The sequence below is a fragment of the Trematosphaeria pertusa genome (assembly GCF_010094035.1).
Source record: "Trematosphaeria pertusa strain CBS 122368 unplaced genomic scaffold BU26scaffold_8, whole genome shotgun sequence".
Taxonomy (NCBI): Eukaryota; Fungi; Ascomycota; class Dothideomycetes; order Pleosporales; family Trematosphaeriaceae; genus Trematosphaeria; species Trematosphaeria pertusa.
Window position 1 is genome coordinate 184,983 of NW_022987219.1, and position 15,267 is coordinate 200,249.

The following is a 15,267-nucleotide window of genomic DNA, read 5'->3' on the forward strand; positions in this document are numbered from 1 at the left end:
AAAGCGGGTTCCCCAAACGCTGTCGGCAAATAGGGGGCATCAGACACGATTCAAGCAACTTTTTGGATGAACGCGCTTGATTCAATCGCAAATGCAGTAGTAGTACATATAGCACAATGCAATGAGCCTTCTATGCAGGGCTCCTAATATCAAAAATGCTCCCCATGCCGCTCTTCTTCCTCCTGATATAGTGGGGTATCTTCCGCTTACTGCTTCTCGCTCGTGTCCTTCTTGACCAAGCCGGCCTTTGCTATCGCGGTATCCACGCCACTCCACCTCCGGATGATTGCTTGCATGCCCACAGGCAATGCACCAAGGATCTGAATGTACTGCGCATACAACGGGACCGCGAGCTCCCCGCTGTCGCCCTTCTCGATCATTCTTATAAGGCTCTTCGCAATCTCAGCTGGCGAAATAACCGGAGCAAGGAAATTGCTCGGTGTCGTAACGCCCACAAACATCTTTGTGCTCATCTGGCCTGGTGTCACGAGTATAGTCTTGATCTCCTGCGCGGCGGGGTTCTGGGCGAGCTCGGCGCGGAGCGAGTGGTGTAGAGCTAAGAGGGCAGCTTTCGAGGCGGAATAGGCGGAGAGGTTCGCGGCACCGAGGTGGCCGAGGACGGAGGAGACGGTCACGATGGTGCCGCGACCTTCGCGCAGCATATAGGGGAGGAAAATGCGGAGGGTGGTGAAATGGGAGAGGGTGTTCGTGCGGAACGTCCTTCAAAGAGATATTAGAGTAGGGAAGGGACACCAGAAGAGGGAAACATACTGTTCAACTTCTTCGGCCGTCGTGTCGAGGATTGACTTGGTGTGGGCAATGCCGGCATTGTTGATCAGGATCGTTGGCGGACCGAGCTGCACCGCATTAACATCTAGCTTCCTCTCTGCAACTCATTAGACTCACATCTTCCACAATCTCTGCCGCAACGGCTTCTACCTGCTTCGCGTCGCTCACGTCGCATTGGTAGTAGAGCACGCCTTTCTCCTCGGCCTCTTCATCATCCACCCTCTTCGTGTCCAACACCGCGACGTTGGCGTTTCTCATGCCGTACGTCTCGGCTAGCAAGCCGCCCAAGCCGTCCACACCACCGGTTATAACAATAACCTCATCGCTCAGATCAACCTCCCGCGGGCTCCCAAACGCGAGCCTCTCGCTGAATATGTGGAAGATGCCAATGGCGCTCATGAGCATTGCCCAGGCCATCGCAATCTTCATCTCCGGCGCATGATATTTCGTGTACTGCGCGCGCAGGCACAAGACGAGGATCCAAGACGTCCAGGGATGGAACAGCGTGTACCCGAGCACGTACCAGATCAGGTCGATGGTGAGGTAGTGGTGCCATCGTTCGCTGGAGCGGTCGAGTCTCTTGGGCAGGCTGACGGTGACTTTCTTCAGCTCTGGGCTGCTCATGGTGGGCGAGCTGCAGGAGTTGGTGGGAAGCATCGAGGCGGTCGGCGGGGCGGGCGCGTATTTGAGCCTTGATAGGTCGGGCGCCAATTATGCGATTCGATCAGGGTTTAACGGCGAGAAAGCTATTCAGGAGCCGGAGAGGAGGAAGTAGAGAGTGTAAGAGCAAACGAGTAGGAGAAGGAGACATGGTGGCTTTATTTTGAAGCTCGCGAGCCGTTCGGTCCTGAGGTGCAGTGCGTTTCATCCTCAGGCACTTTTCGGAGTTGTAATGGGGCTGCTCCATATGAGGCTTAGTCTTTTCCGCATTCGGCTTAGTGTGCTCCAGATCCCGATGACTAATCTCGCAGATCTACTTCATCCACCACTTCAACACCAAAAGCTTATGGCCAAGCAACTTCCGAGAAACTGCCCATCTCATTATGGAACGCTGCTTACTCGAACAGCCGGTCGAGCTGTGCGGACTTTTCGAAAGCCTAGCGCAGCCCAAAAGAAAAACACACACCGCTAACGTCTTTTGCTTGCATTCGGGTCATGCCTGCCATACATCTATATCGTTGCTCTCCGCCTGTATCCGCTCAATACTGAGAGAAGCGAGTGCCACGCTGGATGGAAGCAGCGCCTTTATTAGCCGAGTATGGAAGCAGCGTGCGACGACTGAGGGCTAGAGCCGCACCCGCGACCGGTCTCACAACGCCACCTCGGAGAAAGATACCGGGCGAGGCGGATTCCACAACCCGAAAATAAGGGCTAATAGTAGAAGGTTCGCCCCTAGATACACGTGCTCGCACCCGGCATGCCTCCCAGATAGGTGAGTGTGGCGGCTTCGCGCTTCCCTTCCGCTTGCCTCACCTTCCCCTAACAACAATATTCAACGCCCACCCGGAAAGATGCGCCCGCGATACTGCCTCGCATCGTCGCGGAGCAACAGCGGCCCTCAGCTCTCCTTAAAAGCTTTTCTTTCGTCCCGACTCTCCATTTCTTCTTCACCCCACTCATCAACCAGCAACATTCTTCTGGCGGTCAATCCTTCTTGTCTCATCCATACCCCTTCATCTTCATCCCTTTATCTCAGCCCATGCTCCACCTTAGGTCACCCGCCGGCAACATGGTCGGCCAGGTCCTCACGCTCAGCGCTCTCGTGGTCCTCACACATGCCAAGGCCATCGTCACCAACCAGTGCAAGGACGACGTCTACATCTGGTCCGTCCCCGTCAAGCCCGATTACCCCGAGAACATACCCATCCCATCTGGCAGGCGATACGAGGAGCCCTGGCGCTATGGCACGTCGGTGAATCCCGGAATTGCCATCAAGGTGTCCCCCGAAGACAACGGCATCAACAATGACAAGAGCGAGATCGACTTCCAGTACAGTATCGACCCTGTCGACCCCAAGAAGATCTGGATCAATCTCTCGACTGTTCGTGGCCATGCCTTCGGCGAGAATGTCACGCTTCACACCTGTCACGGCCCGTACAAAGGGCCCGACGTTCCGACCCGCCAGTGCAGCGATACCGACGACATCGAGCTGGTTCTCTGCGGCACTGAGCGCACGACTCCGCTTCATGACTCCACGTCTTTGGAAGTCCTCGCCAAATGCACCGAAAAGTTGAAGGAGCGCCACGCTGAGGACTCCCCTCGGCCACAACTGTGCCGCGCTCGCGTCATTGGACCGCGCCAGCCGAAGCGCAAGTCACAGCCCCAGGGTGGAAGTACCAATAACTCTCATGATGGACTTCCTGCCACGGTTCCGCTTAAGGATGTCCTTCGCCAGGAAGCCGCCAAGCACGCCGCAACCAAGACTGCTGAAGGCCCTACCTGCGACAAATGTCCCAATCCCAACCTCATCCCGCCGAGCGAGAAGGCAGTCGGTATTCCATATGCCGAGCCAACTGATACGAATAACAAGGCTCCTCTTTGCGATCTCCTTCGCAAGAGCTTTCCCGGCGCCATGTGCGACGAAGCCACGGCAGAGCACAACGCGAGGCTTTTCTACGCTGACGGCTGCGGCGACAAGACCAAGCGGATGTTTCCCGGGAACGACTGCCAGGAAATTCGCAAAGAGATGAAAAAGGTGTTCCCAGGCGTCGATAAGGCTGTGATCCGGGGCGAGGATGAGCATACGGACTATAGCACCGCCTTTTCGAAGCGCCGCGATCTCCGCGAGGTCTGCATCTTCGAGACTCACACGGAGCTCGGCAAATACTGGGGCAGCCTCGATAATACCAGGGACATGCTGGAGGATATCTTCGAGGAAATTCCCTTCTCGCTTGAGACCCAAGACTGTACGAAGAAGGCCATCAAGGACACCAAGAAGTACTATCACAAGCTTGTTCCCGGGAGGAGGACCCAGCGCTGCGTCATGCCCTACTGCCGACCCGTGTTTCCGGACGCGAAATGCAGCGACGTTGAAGATGTACTTGAGAAGGTTTCCAAGGACCTTGGCCACTACGACGACTGGACCACTGATGACGATGCCTGTGGCGAATGGGTCAAACGAAGATCCAACGACACCAGTGCAGCCAAGCGCGATGTTCGCAACGTCTGTTCCCTGGAAGCACACAGGGAACTGGGCAAGTACTGGGGAAATATGGACGACACTGAAAGCTTGCTGAACGCCATCTTTCCGGATAGTTACTTTACTGACGGGGAGAGCGAATGCGAGTCGGATGCCATCAAAAGATCAAGGGACTACTACCACAAGCTTATTCCCAAGAAGAAGACCAAGAAGTGCGTCTTGCCGTACTGCCAGCCCGTCATTCACGGAGCAAAGTGCAGGAAGGTCAAAAAGGCCCTCGAGAAGGTTTCCAAAGACGTCGGCAAGCACTACGACTGGACCAGCGATAACGAGGCCTGCGGCGAGTGGGCCCAGTGGGCCGGCAACCACACCAGCGTTGCCAGGGCTCAGAAGCCGAAGGACTGCATCAAGGCCTTCTGTGATCCAATCATCCCCATGGACTGCAGCGATGCCGAAGACCTCTTTGAGGAGCTGTTCCGCGAAGAGGGCGTTGACATGGACTGGACCACCGATGACGACGTCTGCCGCGATTTCAAGGCTCGCGCCGCCAAGGCTACCATCCTCGATAAGCGTGGAAGACCCAAGGTTTGCATCAAACCTGTGTGCAACTTTTTGGATGCCAATGGCAAGGATTGTGAGAGGGTAGAGGACGTCTGGGAGCAGTCAGCCAAGGATAGGTTTGGCCTTAAGATCGATTATACCACTGACGACGACGTGTGCTGAGAGCTGGAAGCTTAGCTGAGAGAATTGCGGGGACGGGTTAGGCTTCATTGTTTCCTTGTTGCTGAGCTGATGGGCGGGGGATGATTTTATTGGTAGTCTTGTTTCCCTCTGCTTGAATTGGAGTTACCAGTGCTTTCCTAGCTTCCTCATCTTCACATGGCCTAATCTACTGAGCTGGTGTTTGTTTGGCTCATTGTGGCCTCTTCACGGGATCCACCTCATCTCTTGTTCGACCTCAACTCCAACCCACCTTGTCCGCCTCGGCCGTAAAACCGCTAGCGTCCACCATGGACCGCTTGCATCATATCGAAAGATTGCTCGTGCATCTCACTGCTCCGCCATGAGCAACGTCGGATCAAGCATACTATTGAAGCTGTGTGAGTTCCGCACCTGAGACTTTAGCAATGTACATGCTGATAGGATTCAAAGACTATCAGATCACGCCGTCGCAACTGACCGCCATCGCCATCCCAGTACCACCCTGTCGCCTGGCAGCCACAACATGGCTGCGGGGTACATGTCGATACTGCGGTCCAACCGAACCAAAAATGGTCCCCCGTTTCACCAACTCCGCCTTCTTCGGATCAGCACGCCGTCCTCGGATTGGCTGCCAATGCACTAGCTTACGATCATCTGACGGGCTAGAGTAGTAGGCAATTGATGACGGCTTGTGGTTTGCTGTCCCTCAGCATTATTGGAGGAACTGAAATCAGAGCTTGAGCGACGTTGAGATGCAGCTGCCCGAGGTCTTCACACCGGTGAGGAGAGACTTACGGCCCCGACAGAGGGCCATTGCTTCGATGCATGGCAGCAATAGGTAATCCATGGAGGAATGACTTGCAGATAGAAGTCGTGATTCGGTGACTGGACGCCCGAGGGAAGCATATAAGGAGCTGGACGGGCAGATCTCCGAGTCCACCATCGGCGGCTGAGACACCTCTTCGAAGCGCCCTCCAAACCATACAGCTCTGCTCGGCTTACCTCGCATTCTACGATGCTCTTCGTCATTCTCTTTGCGCTTCTCGCGCCCCTCCTCCGCGCCCAGGAGCTCACCATCCGCAACTACTGCGACTACACGGTCTACGCCTGGCATAATGGCGGCGACATCGCGAGCCTCGGCCCCGTCCAGCCGAACCAATACACGCAAGCGTACCTCGTTCCCGACCCTGTGACCGGAGGCAAGGACATTGTCCTCAGCGCCAACCCCAACGGCCTGTACGACGGCTCGCCGACCCTGCATTTTAACTACAACAAACCAGGCGCGGATCTGTGGTATTCGATGGTCAATCTCAACGGAGCGCCGTTCGGTGGACACAGTGTGTCGGTCATGGGACAGGGCTGTCCGAATATTCTTTGGCCAGCTGGCGTGGGGCAGAGCGGGACCTTGTTCTGCCCGGCATTCCAGTGGTTGGAGATGTATCTTTGTCAAAACTTACGGGAGGCGGAGGCCCAGACGGACGGAATGGTTGCCAGAGCTTTCGAAGGATGATCGAGAAGGATGGGAGTAGGACGCAAGGCGCGAGAAGAGGAGTTGCTGATGGAGAGGTTGTTTGAGACTGCCTTTGGTGTATCATCCAATCCGACCTCGACTTGAGCAGCTACGAATGAATAACATGTTCTATTGGATGATTTTCGGTCCTTTGGCGTGCGTGATGACGCCCGCACGTGTGAGGGAGAGGTACCTGCCAAGACATCGGCGCAAGATCGGGGGTCGGCGATTAGATGCTGGCGCTATGCCCGATTCGTTTGCCATGATCATCCGCCCGATTGTGGTCCCCAAATCCAATCCACCACCCACACAGCCAAACCCTTCACTGTACACCCTTCACACTCCGTCCGCATGTCGCCTGCGCTCTAGCGATCCATCGCTGAACAAAGGGCGCCCTGCCGTCAAGCATTCCCCAAGTTCTACCTCACCCTTCCATTATTCGCATTTCCCTGCACTTTGGCCCAGCTCCCAGCGGCTGGACGCACGCCTGACACCGTTTGAGCTGTCCCCCACTGAACAAACCTCACAGAGACGTTCCACTGCCTCGCAGCCTCGCTATGGCGCGAAATCGAAGCCCATCGCCGGCGGACAACTTCCCGCTTGGCCATTCTGCGACCTCCCCGCAGCCGCAGGTCTCGAAGCGCGACAAGCGGCGCAACATGCTGGCCGAAAAGCTCTCCGACATGATGGCGTCCTTCTCCGACAACAGGGACGGCCACTACAGAGCTCAGCTTGCTGCGCTGCAGGCTGACATCAACCTCATCCTCAAAGCCGATCCGTATGCCAACAAGCCGCTCGAGGACGGCGGAGAGGAGGCCTCCGAGCTCATCACGCAGATTATGGGCAGCAACGTGCCTTCCGCACCCAGCGCGGGGACCGACTACATCGCACAGTGTGGAAAACACTATGCGCGCTTCGTCGACGCCGTCAATGATGCCATGGAGGAGCGCGACTACAACCTCACCATGCTCTGGGTAAGGAGGCCCCCGCTCTCGGCCCGTGTGCCAATCAAAAGCTGACCTTAAACTTCATTGTAGAACAAGAACGAGAACACGAAGAACGAAATTGAGAATTCGCACTTCTACAAAGTCCAGATCGCCGAGGAGGAGCACAAGCTGCTCGCCGCCACGATCCGCGAGCGACTCATGGCGAGCATACAGACGCGGACGGCCAGGCTGAAGCGTGAGAAGGAGCAATTGGACCTCTCCGACAGCAATGCGATGCTGCTCCACCCTAACCAGTTCGGCATCGGCCATCCCGCTAGCCCGGGCGGACCGCAAGCGCCGCGCAAGACCCGCAGAACGGGACACAAGTTTGGCGATGCGGATGACATGGCAGAGAACAAGCGGAAGCGGAAGCTCTTCGAGGACAATGACAACGACTCGCCTGGCCCGTCTGGCCGCAACCTGGAGCTCGGCGTGGGCTCGCCCTTCCGAGAGGCCAAAGCACGGACAATCCACGCGCAGTTTGAAGCCTCAGCCTACTCGCTAGAGCGTCTCTTCACCGAGAAGGAGCTCAACATGGCCATGAACCAGGCCACGACCGCGGCATCGCACTTCTTCGCCAAGATGAAGAACAACGATCCCAGCCAAGAGCCTACCACCAACGGCACAGCTCACACAAACGGCGACCATGCCTCCGAGAACGGTGACGCTGGCGATGCAGACGACTCTGATGACGTACCAGGTGCGCTAGAAATGACCCGCCAGGTCTCCTCGAACCCACACGCCACCCGTGGCGCGACCCGCTCAGCCCTCAACCTCGCGAGCGGCCAAATACCCTTTATCTACAACCCACCCTTCGTCCTCGATGCAAAGATCTTCCAGAAGAACAACGCTTCTGCACCGACGCCGCCTGCCCTCTCCACACAAGACGTCGAGCAAGACCTCAAGCTCATGCTTCGCGACGCCCGACCGGACGACGAGCTCAACGAGAAACTACTGCAAGCTGCCGTGAATCCGATGCGCGCGCGAGAATATCAGGTGCAGCCCCCGGACTACCGCGAGCCCGTCAATGAGACCACCACTCTGGTGCGGGCTGTGGTGCCACACCTCGAGGTCGGTGGGGTGGGTGCGGGCCAGATGGGCGGTGTTCCGATGAGCGCGCAGAGTAGTATGGGTGGGTATAGCGATACCGGCGGAGCGAACACGCCAATGGGCAGGTTCGCAGAGAGTGGGTTGAGTGTTGGAGGTGTTGGCATGGTGAGGACGGCCAGTGGGAGTGGGAGGAGGGGCGGAAGAAGGGGTGGGTGATACCGGTCGCCTTCTCCTCTATTCTCGATCTCTTCCGTCATACTGTTATATACCCACGTTGGCGTTGGGCAGGGATAAAGGCATTGCATAGCGCTTCTCGGCTGGGCTTAGTCATCCGGTTTGGCATCTTCCGGGGTTCGAATTTTTGTTCCTTTCCCACTTGCATTCGTACCTGGCGTTAGATATCTGGCTCTGTACGCCCCGCTCGGTCATGGTCTCGGGTCACAGTATTTGAGTCCTCGGCTTTACATATATTCCATCTACCTAGATGGGCTTTAAGGTTTGCGAAGCCCAATTCACATTGGTTGTCATACTTCCCCGTGCAAGAAAGCATCTAGCCATTGAGGTGGGAAGACACCGCAATCGTCGTAGAAGCGGTGAAACGGTTGTTTACGTGCATGTGGTCACGCTCTGACGCGAAGCACCTCGGGATAAACAAGGGGGAAGCAATAGTCCCAAAAAGACATGAATGAACATCGTGTATTACTTTTGCGTGAAGCGAGCGTGAGTTAGAAACAAATAATTATCAACTACAACACTTTGCACCGGCTATTGCGCTCCTCCCGGACCTTGTATTCTCAACTAGTGCGCTCCGTCCCCCTTTCGCCTTTTCCCATCCCAGTCCATCAGTCCGGCCCACTGCCCACCGCCCACCAATCTTTTCTCCTCCGAGATGCGGACATACGGATCCCTAAGCGGCGCACAAGTCAAGCACCAAATCCGTCTGCGCAAAGTAGGCCCTCGTATCCTGGTGGCCCGGCGGCGCTCCATCCCACGTAATCACGGGCACATCGCCATTGCTTCCACCACCCAGCGTGATCTTCTGGCCGGAGAAGGAGAAGCCCTTGATGGAGTTCAAGTCGTAGTAGACGCTGTTCTCGTTATACGTGTAGCCGAAGTTGAGGATAGGCGCGTCGGAGTAGAAGCCGCCGTCGGAGGTCACGATCTGGATGGAGGTGCCCGTGCCGTCGAAGTATTCGGGCTCGACCCAGTTGCCCGAGGCGGGGACTTTGACGACGGGCTTGGCGCTGTTGGAGACGGAGGTTATCCAGATGGGGAAGGAGCAGTGGTTTTTGACGATGGCGAAGGTACTGCCTGTTGGGGCGGCGAGGGTGCTGCTGGCGCAGAGGGCGAGGGCGGTGGTGAGGGTGGTGAGGCGCATTGTGGCGGTGGTGGTGTTGATGGGAAGTTTCTTGACGAAAACGACAGTGAAGAGGGAGAAGCTGGGGTTTGCTAATGATTATGGAGGCTTGATGAGGTGGGCTGCGAGCTGGCGGAGTGGAGTCTCTCGATATCGTCCTCCTCTTTATACCCTACTTTGACCTTACCTTGGATTGCGCGGCGCTAAAATCATGCCATCACGGCTACTCCTCCACTAGATTGCCCTCAAGATTGCAAATAGACAAAATATTGAAAGTGCCTTGTACACCTGAGGCAGCAACACCATTGGAAGCAAGGATTTGCTTCGAACTCTCACAAGCGACCGCAGTACGGCAGCACGATGCGGGTACCCCGGCACCAGCAACGTGAGGGAAGCGTTTTCTGGGCTACAGTCCAGATATGCGTCCAAGGCAAGGTGGATATGTTAATTTTTCCGGAGTAGTACAGTGCACCTGCCGTGGCACCAGGGGCTACTGCAGGTACCGTCGAGTTGCCTCCGGCCATTTGGGCTGCTTGAAAGACGCGATCGGGCCAATGAAAATGTGGGAAACGTGGTACTTTGACTGTAGAGAAGGTGATGTTGATAGAGAGGACAAGGCGGAGACGTCAGGAGACAGAGAAGTTCGGCGAGTGAAAACTGTTGAGTTGTCAATACTGCTGTGGAAAGAAACATTTGGGGGCCGGGTAGGTGGGAGTATTGACGGGTGTTGCCCGTCTGGCTGCGACCAACCTGTCAACTGTCAACATCGTGTTCCTTGTGGTAGCCGTCTATATGATCCGATTACGACGCATGGGGAGCTGGAAGGTTCATATCCTATTGTTTGCTGGCCAGAGCAAGGCACCTGAAGCACCTGCGAGACTCAAGGTGACACCAGTAAAGGCGGTCTGGACGTGTCCCATTCTGCCGGTTGTGAAGAAATTGACGAAACGTGAGGGTGAGGTACGAGGGCTGTGTTCGGGATTAGCTAGTGAGCGATGCGAGGGCGTGATCAATCAAGCAGATGTTGTTCAAACGAGGCAGTGCTAGCTTGTGGCTATGGTCCCATGATGAAGTGGGAGACACCCGTGGACATTAGAACCTTGGAAGGATTGAAGAGTCGAGGGAAGGAAACCGCAAATGGGTCCAGATGACTAATACATACACGTGATGCGGATCTGCAGCAGGGATTCTTCCCTTAAGCCGCCACGGGCCGAACTATCTCCTGCCTCGGCTCAAGCCGTCTCCGCATTCCGACATCGACGTCAAACGTCCAGTAAGCTGCAGCGCCATTTTCGCCATGTGAAAGCCGCACTTCTACTCGCAAGAGCCTCCACTTCTCTATTTCTCTTTCTCTCGCCGATCACCCCTCTCCGCCTAAACAATGTCGACCGCCGCTGCTCGCACATCCTTCAGAATGGCGTCCCGCCCGCAACAGCGCCTCGCTAGCATACAAAGACAGTTTAGCACATCGAGCCCGCAGAGGAGGGAGATCCGGGATGCCTATATTATTAGTGGGAGTCGGACGCCTTCCGGAATGGTAAGCTGAGCTTGTTGTAGGATTCCTTTGGAGCTGTGCTGAAAACCATAGTTCAATGGCGCGTTCACGACCGTGCCCGCGACCCAGCTCGGCGCCACGGCCATCAAGTCCGCCCTCGAGAAGTCTAAAGTGCCAATCTCCTCGATAGATGCCGTGTACATGGGAAACGTGCTCAGTGCAGGTGTGGGTCAAGCGCCAGCCCGACAGGCTGCCATATTCGCCGGTCTGCCTACCACCATCGAAGCTACCACCATCAACAAGGTGTGCGCCTCAGGTCTCAAGGCGGTGAGCATCGCTGCTCAGGATATCGAGCTTGGCAAGGCCGAAGCACAAGTCGCAGGAGGCTTCGAGAACATGACGCGGGTGCCATACTACCTCAACCGAGCAAGCCAGCAACCACCCTTCGGACACCAGCAGCTGCAGGACGGCCTGATTGGTGATGGACTGTGGGATGTATACAACCAGATCCACATGGGCAACTGCGCAGAGAACACAGCCAAGAAGTACGAGATCTCGCGACAAGAACAGGACGATTTTGCTATCCTGACATACAAGCGCGCACAGGAGGCGTGGAAAGCAGGGCTTTTCAAGGATGAGGTTGCACCCGTTACAGTCAAGTCAAAGAAGGGCGAGGTCATAGTCTCCGAGGATGAGGGTTACAATAAGCTCAAACTGGAGAAGGTGCCGACACTGAAGCCAGCATTTGTTAAAGGCCCGGATGGCACAGTGACCGCCGCCAACAGCTCATCCTTCAGCGACGGCGCATCGGCACTAGTGCTGGGGAGCAAGGAGATTGCACAGCAGTACGGCAAGGACAGTCGGGTCCTTGCAAAGATCATCACGTACGCTGATGCTGCTCAAGGTACGCGAACCCCATTCCATTACCGCCCCCTGAGACCGTAGAACTAACGCATCCCAGACCCCATCGACTTCCCCATCGCACCCTCCGCCGTTGTCGAAAAGCTCTTCAAGCAATCCGGTCTCTCAAAATCCGACATCGCCGTCTGGGAATTCAACGAAGCCTTTGCCGCCGTCATCAAGGCCAATGCCAAGATCCTCGGTCTAGGCACCGAGAACGTTAACCCAAGAGGCGGCGCCATTGCGCTAGGACACGCGCTTGGTAGCTCTGGCAGTAGGATATTGGTGACACTACTACATCAGCTAGAAGTCGGGCAGTACGGCGCTGCTGCTATTTGCAATGGTGGAGGCGCGGCGACAGGCATGATTGTGCAGAGAATCTCGCCTAGCGATCTATGATGGTAATCTATGATGGTAAGCATCCCTAATCTGAAAAGATGTTTGAATAGTTAGGGGAATTGTACTGTTACATAAGCCATGCAAGAGCTTGAAGTTCCCTCCTCGACCTGCCTTCCTGTACCATCGTCACAAGCATTACATCACCAACAGCGCCGCCAAAGACCCCAGGGAAGCAAAAATATATATCGACGTGGACCAGATTCGAACTGGCGCTCCCGAAGGAACAAGATTTCAAGTCTTGCGCGATAACCAACTCCGCCACCACGCCTCCTGATAGATGAGATATCATTCTTTGCCGATAGTTTACCCTATATGTTCAGTCATCAGTTGCGGGGAGAGGGCGGGAAAGGTGCAGGGGGATAAGTGAGGTGGGGAGGTCTGGCGGGTGCGTACAGTGTTGGGGCGGCCAGGTGCATGAGATGTGTTACTGTGACGTGACGAAGCGGGGAAGGAAGTAGATTGAGCTTTTACTAGGCTGTCCAACTCTATTTGTTAAACCCCCGATGAAGGAGCACTCGGATCAGCATCATTGAGATACGGTGCTTGCCATCGTCCTACTTCCCATCATCCGCATGTAAACTTTTGACCCTCTCCTGTGAATGCTGACATGAACTCCTGGTAGACCGGTTTTGGATCAAGACCAGCAGCAGACATACAGGTCGACTACCTTCTGTTTTAGTCAATGGCAAGATAGACCACAGTCCATGAATGCGCCCCGGAAGGAATTTGTCGAACAACCCCGCCCATACATCCAGGTTTCGACCATTTTGGACAGCAAATCGCAACGATTGTAGGGTGGTAGGAAGGAAGCAGGAAAGGAGGCTTTTATACACTGACGGAACAGCCACACTCCACTATCTGGGATGGGAGCTGGATTCACAATTCATGGCTCCTGAGGCTTTCCATCTCCTCATTTGAGCATAGGTCTGGGACTTTGAAGGAGATAGCTTGTTGTTTTGATTGCTTCGCAGGACGAGGACAGTATGACAGAGCGTCGCTCTTGTTTTCAGATGTATACCCAAATACGGCCAGATCAGCCGAACATGACTTCCTTCTGAGGAGTTCTTCATCGAGGTTAAGTCCATGGGGTTGTCGCTTTGCGCTTTTGCTTCGCAGCGCACGGCCGCGCTATGGACTTAAGCAAATCGGGAATTTTGGTCGCGCAACGCCGGGAGTGCCGCACATCATTCTAAGCTATTCGCTTTTTAGGAGACTCACTCCATCGAACTCTTCCATCGGAACTTTTCGAGCTGTGGCCGTGATACGGGTGGAATGGAGGACGGAGAGAAATTTATACCCGCGGGGACTGCTCGCCCACACTTGCCCCCAGTTTCGGCTCAAGATCGCACCGGTTGGAGAAGTCCACCATGAGCGCTCGCTTCGTTGGATTTCGGGACTCCTATGCCTTTTTGGAGAGCTGCCACACTGAGAGGAGCGCCCTGACAACGAATTCCGTTCCTTTCAAAGTTTTGGAAGTCGACGACGCGGACATCAAGACATGAATCTGTATAATTCCAAACCCACTCGTCCCTATGTCTTCTTCTATAGGACATTCCGGACCACCTGGGACGCATGGGGGAAGATCCTTGACACTTTTAGACCGCTTCTGCTAGTAAGAAACACATCGAACGTGCCTTTCTCGACTTTTGGAGAGCGCAGTCTCCAAGCAAAACACATGAAGTCTTACCATTCTGATTTTAGGCGTTGCATGTTTCGATCAATGTGCCGGAGAAGGAATCCCCCGAGCCAAAGCATGAGATAAAATAGGTGACAAATGTTGACTGAGTCCATTAGCGCCTGCACTAGACGGCTTTCGTTAGCGCGCCGGAGAACATGCGTAGATATGGGAACGATGTGCTTATATCTACGCCTATATCAGGCTGGCATTATCAAAGACACTCTCCGAGCAGCGGCTCAAAATATGGTAACTGCATGACGGTGATAGCAAAAGTATCATCACCTCGTCACTCAAATAGCTTTGGTATAAATTGACCAATGGTACAGGGAACGCTCTCAGAAATACGATAATTGGCATCCCTTGCATTCCGTGGACTTGGGAGAAATGTATGGCATCTACGTTGCCAACGAGTGGTCTGCAGCCGTTGGTTTCTTTTCAAAGCAAGCGACGTCCCGTAATGTACAGGGAAGGCGAGGAATACGGGAAGCATGCGTGGATCCCTTCCAATATTCGGGTACACTGCATGCCAGCTTTCCTGGTGGGAATTTTCAACGAACCCATCTTCTTCTCCGTGATCATCGCAACCCCGTGTGAAGACGGGGAGAATTCCCTCAACTATTTGCTGAATTCCAGTGGCGTCATAGTTCAATGTAATGAAGACACCGAGTCCGGAAGGCACACGTGTGCCGTCTGACTTCCGTCTGAAGTCCCAAGGGTCTGGTTCTGTTATCTGAATCCACACCACTCAATCCCCGGTATGTGGTCCTCCCGACCCAGCGCTGGGCTCGGACTGTGCCTCGTCTGTATTTTCGTTTGCCTTTTGCTGACAGACACCGCTCGCGAGACGGCCTGCTTGCGGAAAACCAAAGGAACGCGATTCCACCAATTCCACAGACATGTTTGCGAATTGCAGTTTCGCTCGCGAAAAATGTGATGTATGGCCTTGCTCTCTCGCAGGTCGGGACGAACTCTATTTCAGCGAAGGTCAAGGTCATGCGCAGCGCCACACGGCGTCCTCGGTGTGCCGACTCTTTGTTCTCGTTCAGCCCTCCAATGTCAGATCAGGGCCTCCGATCGGTCTGGTAGCTCCCATAAGTGGCTTGCGCAGTCCCCGGTGTGTGGTCTGGATTCGGCAAATGGCGAGGGCGTGCCGCCCTCCAGGACGGAGCTGTGCCGCTTGCATCCTCACCGTTTACGCAAAGCATTATTCCTCGCCACTGATGTTTGCATGTCGATGTTTGGCACCGTATGACTCGGTTGCA

At 55.2% G+C, this 15,267-nt stretch overlaps 6 protein-coding genes and 1 non-coding gene across 7 annotated transcripts; 4 read left to right on the forward strand and 3 right to left on the reverse strand.

Annotated features, from left to right (window-relative positions):
- Positions 1-64: 64 nt before the first annotated feature.
- BU26DRAFT_457831 (NAD(P)-binding protein) lies at positions 65-1,638 on the reverse strand. The gene is made up of 3 exons (XM_033824958.1): positions 907-1,638; positions 772-857; positions 65-720 (listed from the first exon to the last, which is right to left on the reverse strand). Exons 1-3 carry the CDS (start codon positions 1,444-1,446, stop codon positions 207-209), a joined length of 1,140 nt encoding a protein of 379 aa, XP_033682861.1. The 5' UTR covers positions 1,447-1,638; the 3' UTR covers positions 65-206.
- Positions 1,639-2,283: 645 nt separating this feature from the next.
- Positions 2,284-4,821, forward strand: BU26DRAFT_322018 (uncharacterized protein). Its single transcript, XM_033822076.1, has one exon. The coding sequence runs from the start codon at positions 2,489-2,491 to the stop codon at positions 4,649-4,651; it is 2,163 nt and encodes a 720-aa protein (XP_033682862.1). The 5' UTR covers positions 2,284-2,488; the 3' UTR covers positions 4,652-4,821.
- Positions 4,822-5,432: 611 nt separating this feature from the next.
- BU26DRAFT_519663 (uncharacterized protein) lies at positions 5,433-6,192 on the forward strand. The gene has a single exon (XM_033829116.1). It carries the CDS (start codon positions 5,646-5,648, stop codon positions 6,138-6,140), a length of 495 nt encoding a protein of 164 aa, XP_033682863.1. The 5' UTR covers positions 5,433-5,645; the 3' UTR covers positions 6,141-6,192.
- A 252-nt stretch (positions 6,193-6,444) lies between these two features.
- Positions 6,445-8,859, forward strand: BU26DRAFT_519664 (uncharacterized protein). Its single transcript, XM_033829117.1, has 2 exons — positions 6,445-7,114; positions 7,178-8,859. The coding sequence occupies exons 1-2, from the start codon at positions 6,698-6,700 to the stop codon at positions 8,390-8,392; spliced, it is 1,632 nt and encodes a 543-aa protein (XP_033682864.1). The 5' UTR covers positions 6,445-6,697; the 3' UTR covers positions 8,393-8,859.
- A 224-nt stretch (positions 8,860-9,083) lies between these two features.
- BU26DRAFT_565291 (uncharacterized protein) lies at positions 9,084-9,554 on the reverse strand (the record flags this gene model as incomplete). The annotated part of the gene is made up of 1 exon (XM_033833386.1): positions 9,084-9,554. The coding sequence occupies one exon, from the start codon at positions 9,552-9,554 to the stop codon at positions 9,084-9,086; it is 471 nt and encodes a 156-aa protein (XP_033682865.1).
- A 1,240-nt stretch (positions 9,555-10,794) lies between these two features.
- Positions 10,795-12,808, forward strand: BU26DRAFT_605436 (acetyl-CoA acetyltransferase). The gene is made up of 3 exons (XM_033835589.1): positions 10,795-11,070; positions 11,122-11,932; positions 11,990-12,808. Exons 1-3 carry the CDS (start codon positions 10,915-10,917, stop codon positions 12,325-12,327), a joined length of 1,305 nt encoding a protein of 434 aa, XP_033682866.1. The 5' UTR covers positions 10,795-10,914; the 3' UTR covers positions 12,328-12,808.
- Positions 12,514-12,595, reverse strand: BU26DRAFT_t38. Its single transcript has one exon. It is a non-coding gene; the product is annotated as a tRNA-Ser (tRNA).
- Positions 12,809-15,267: the final 2,459 nt, after the last annotated feature.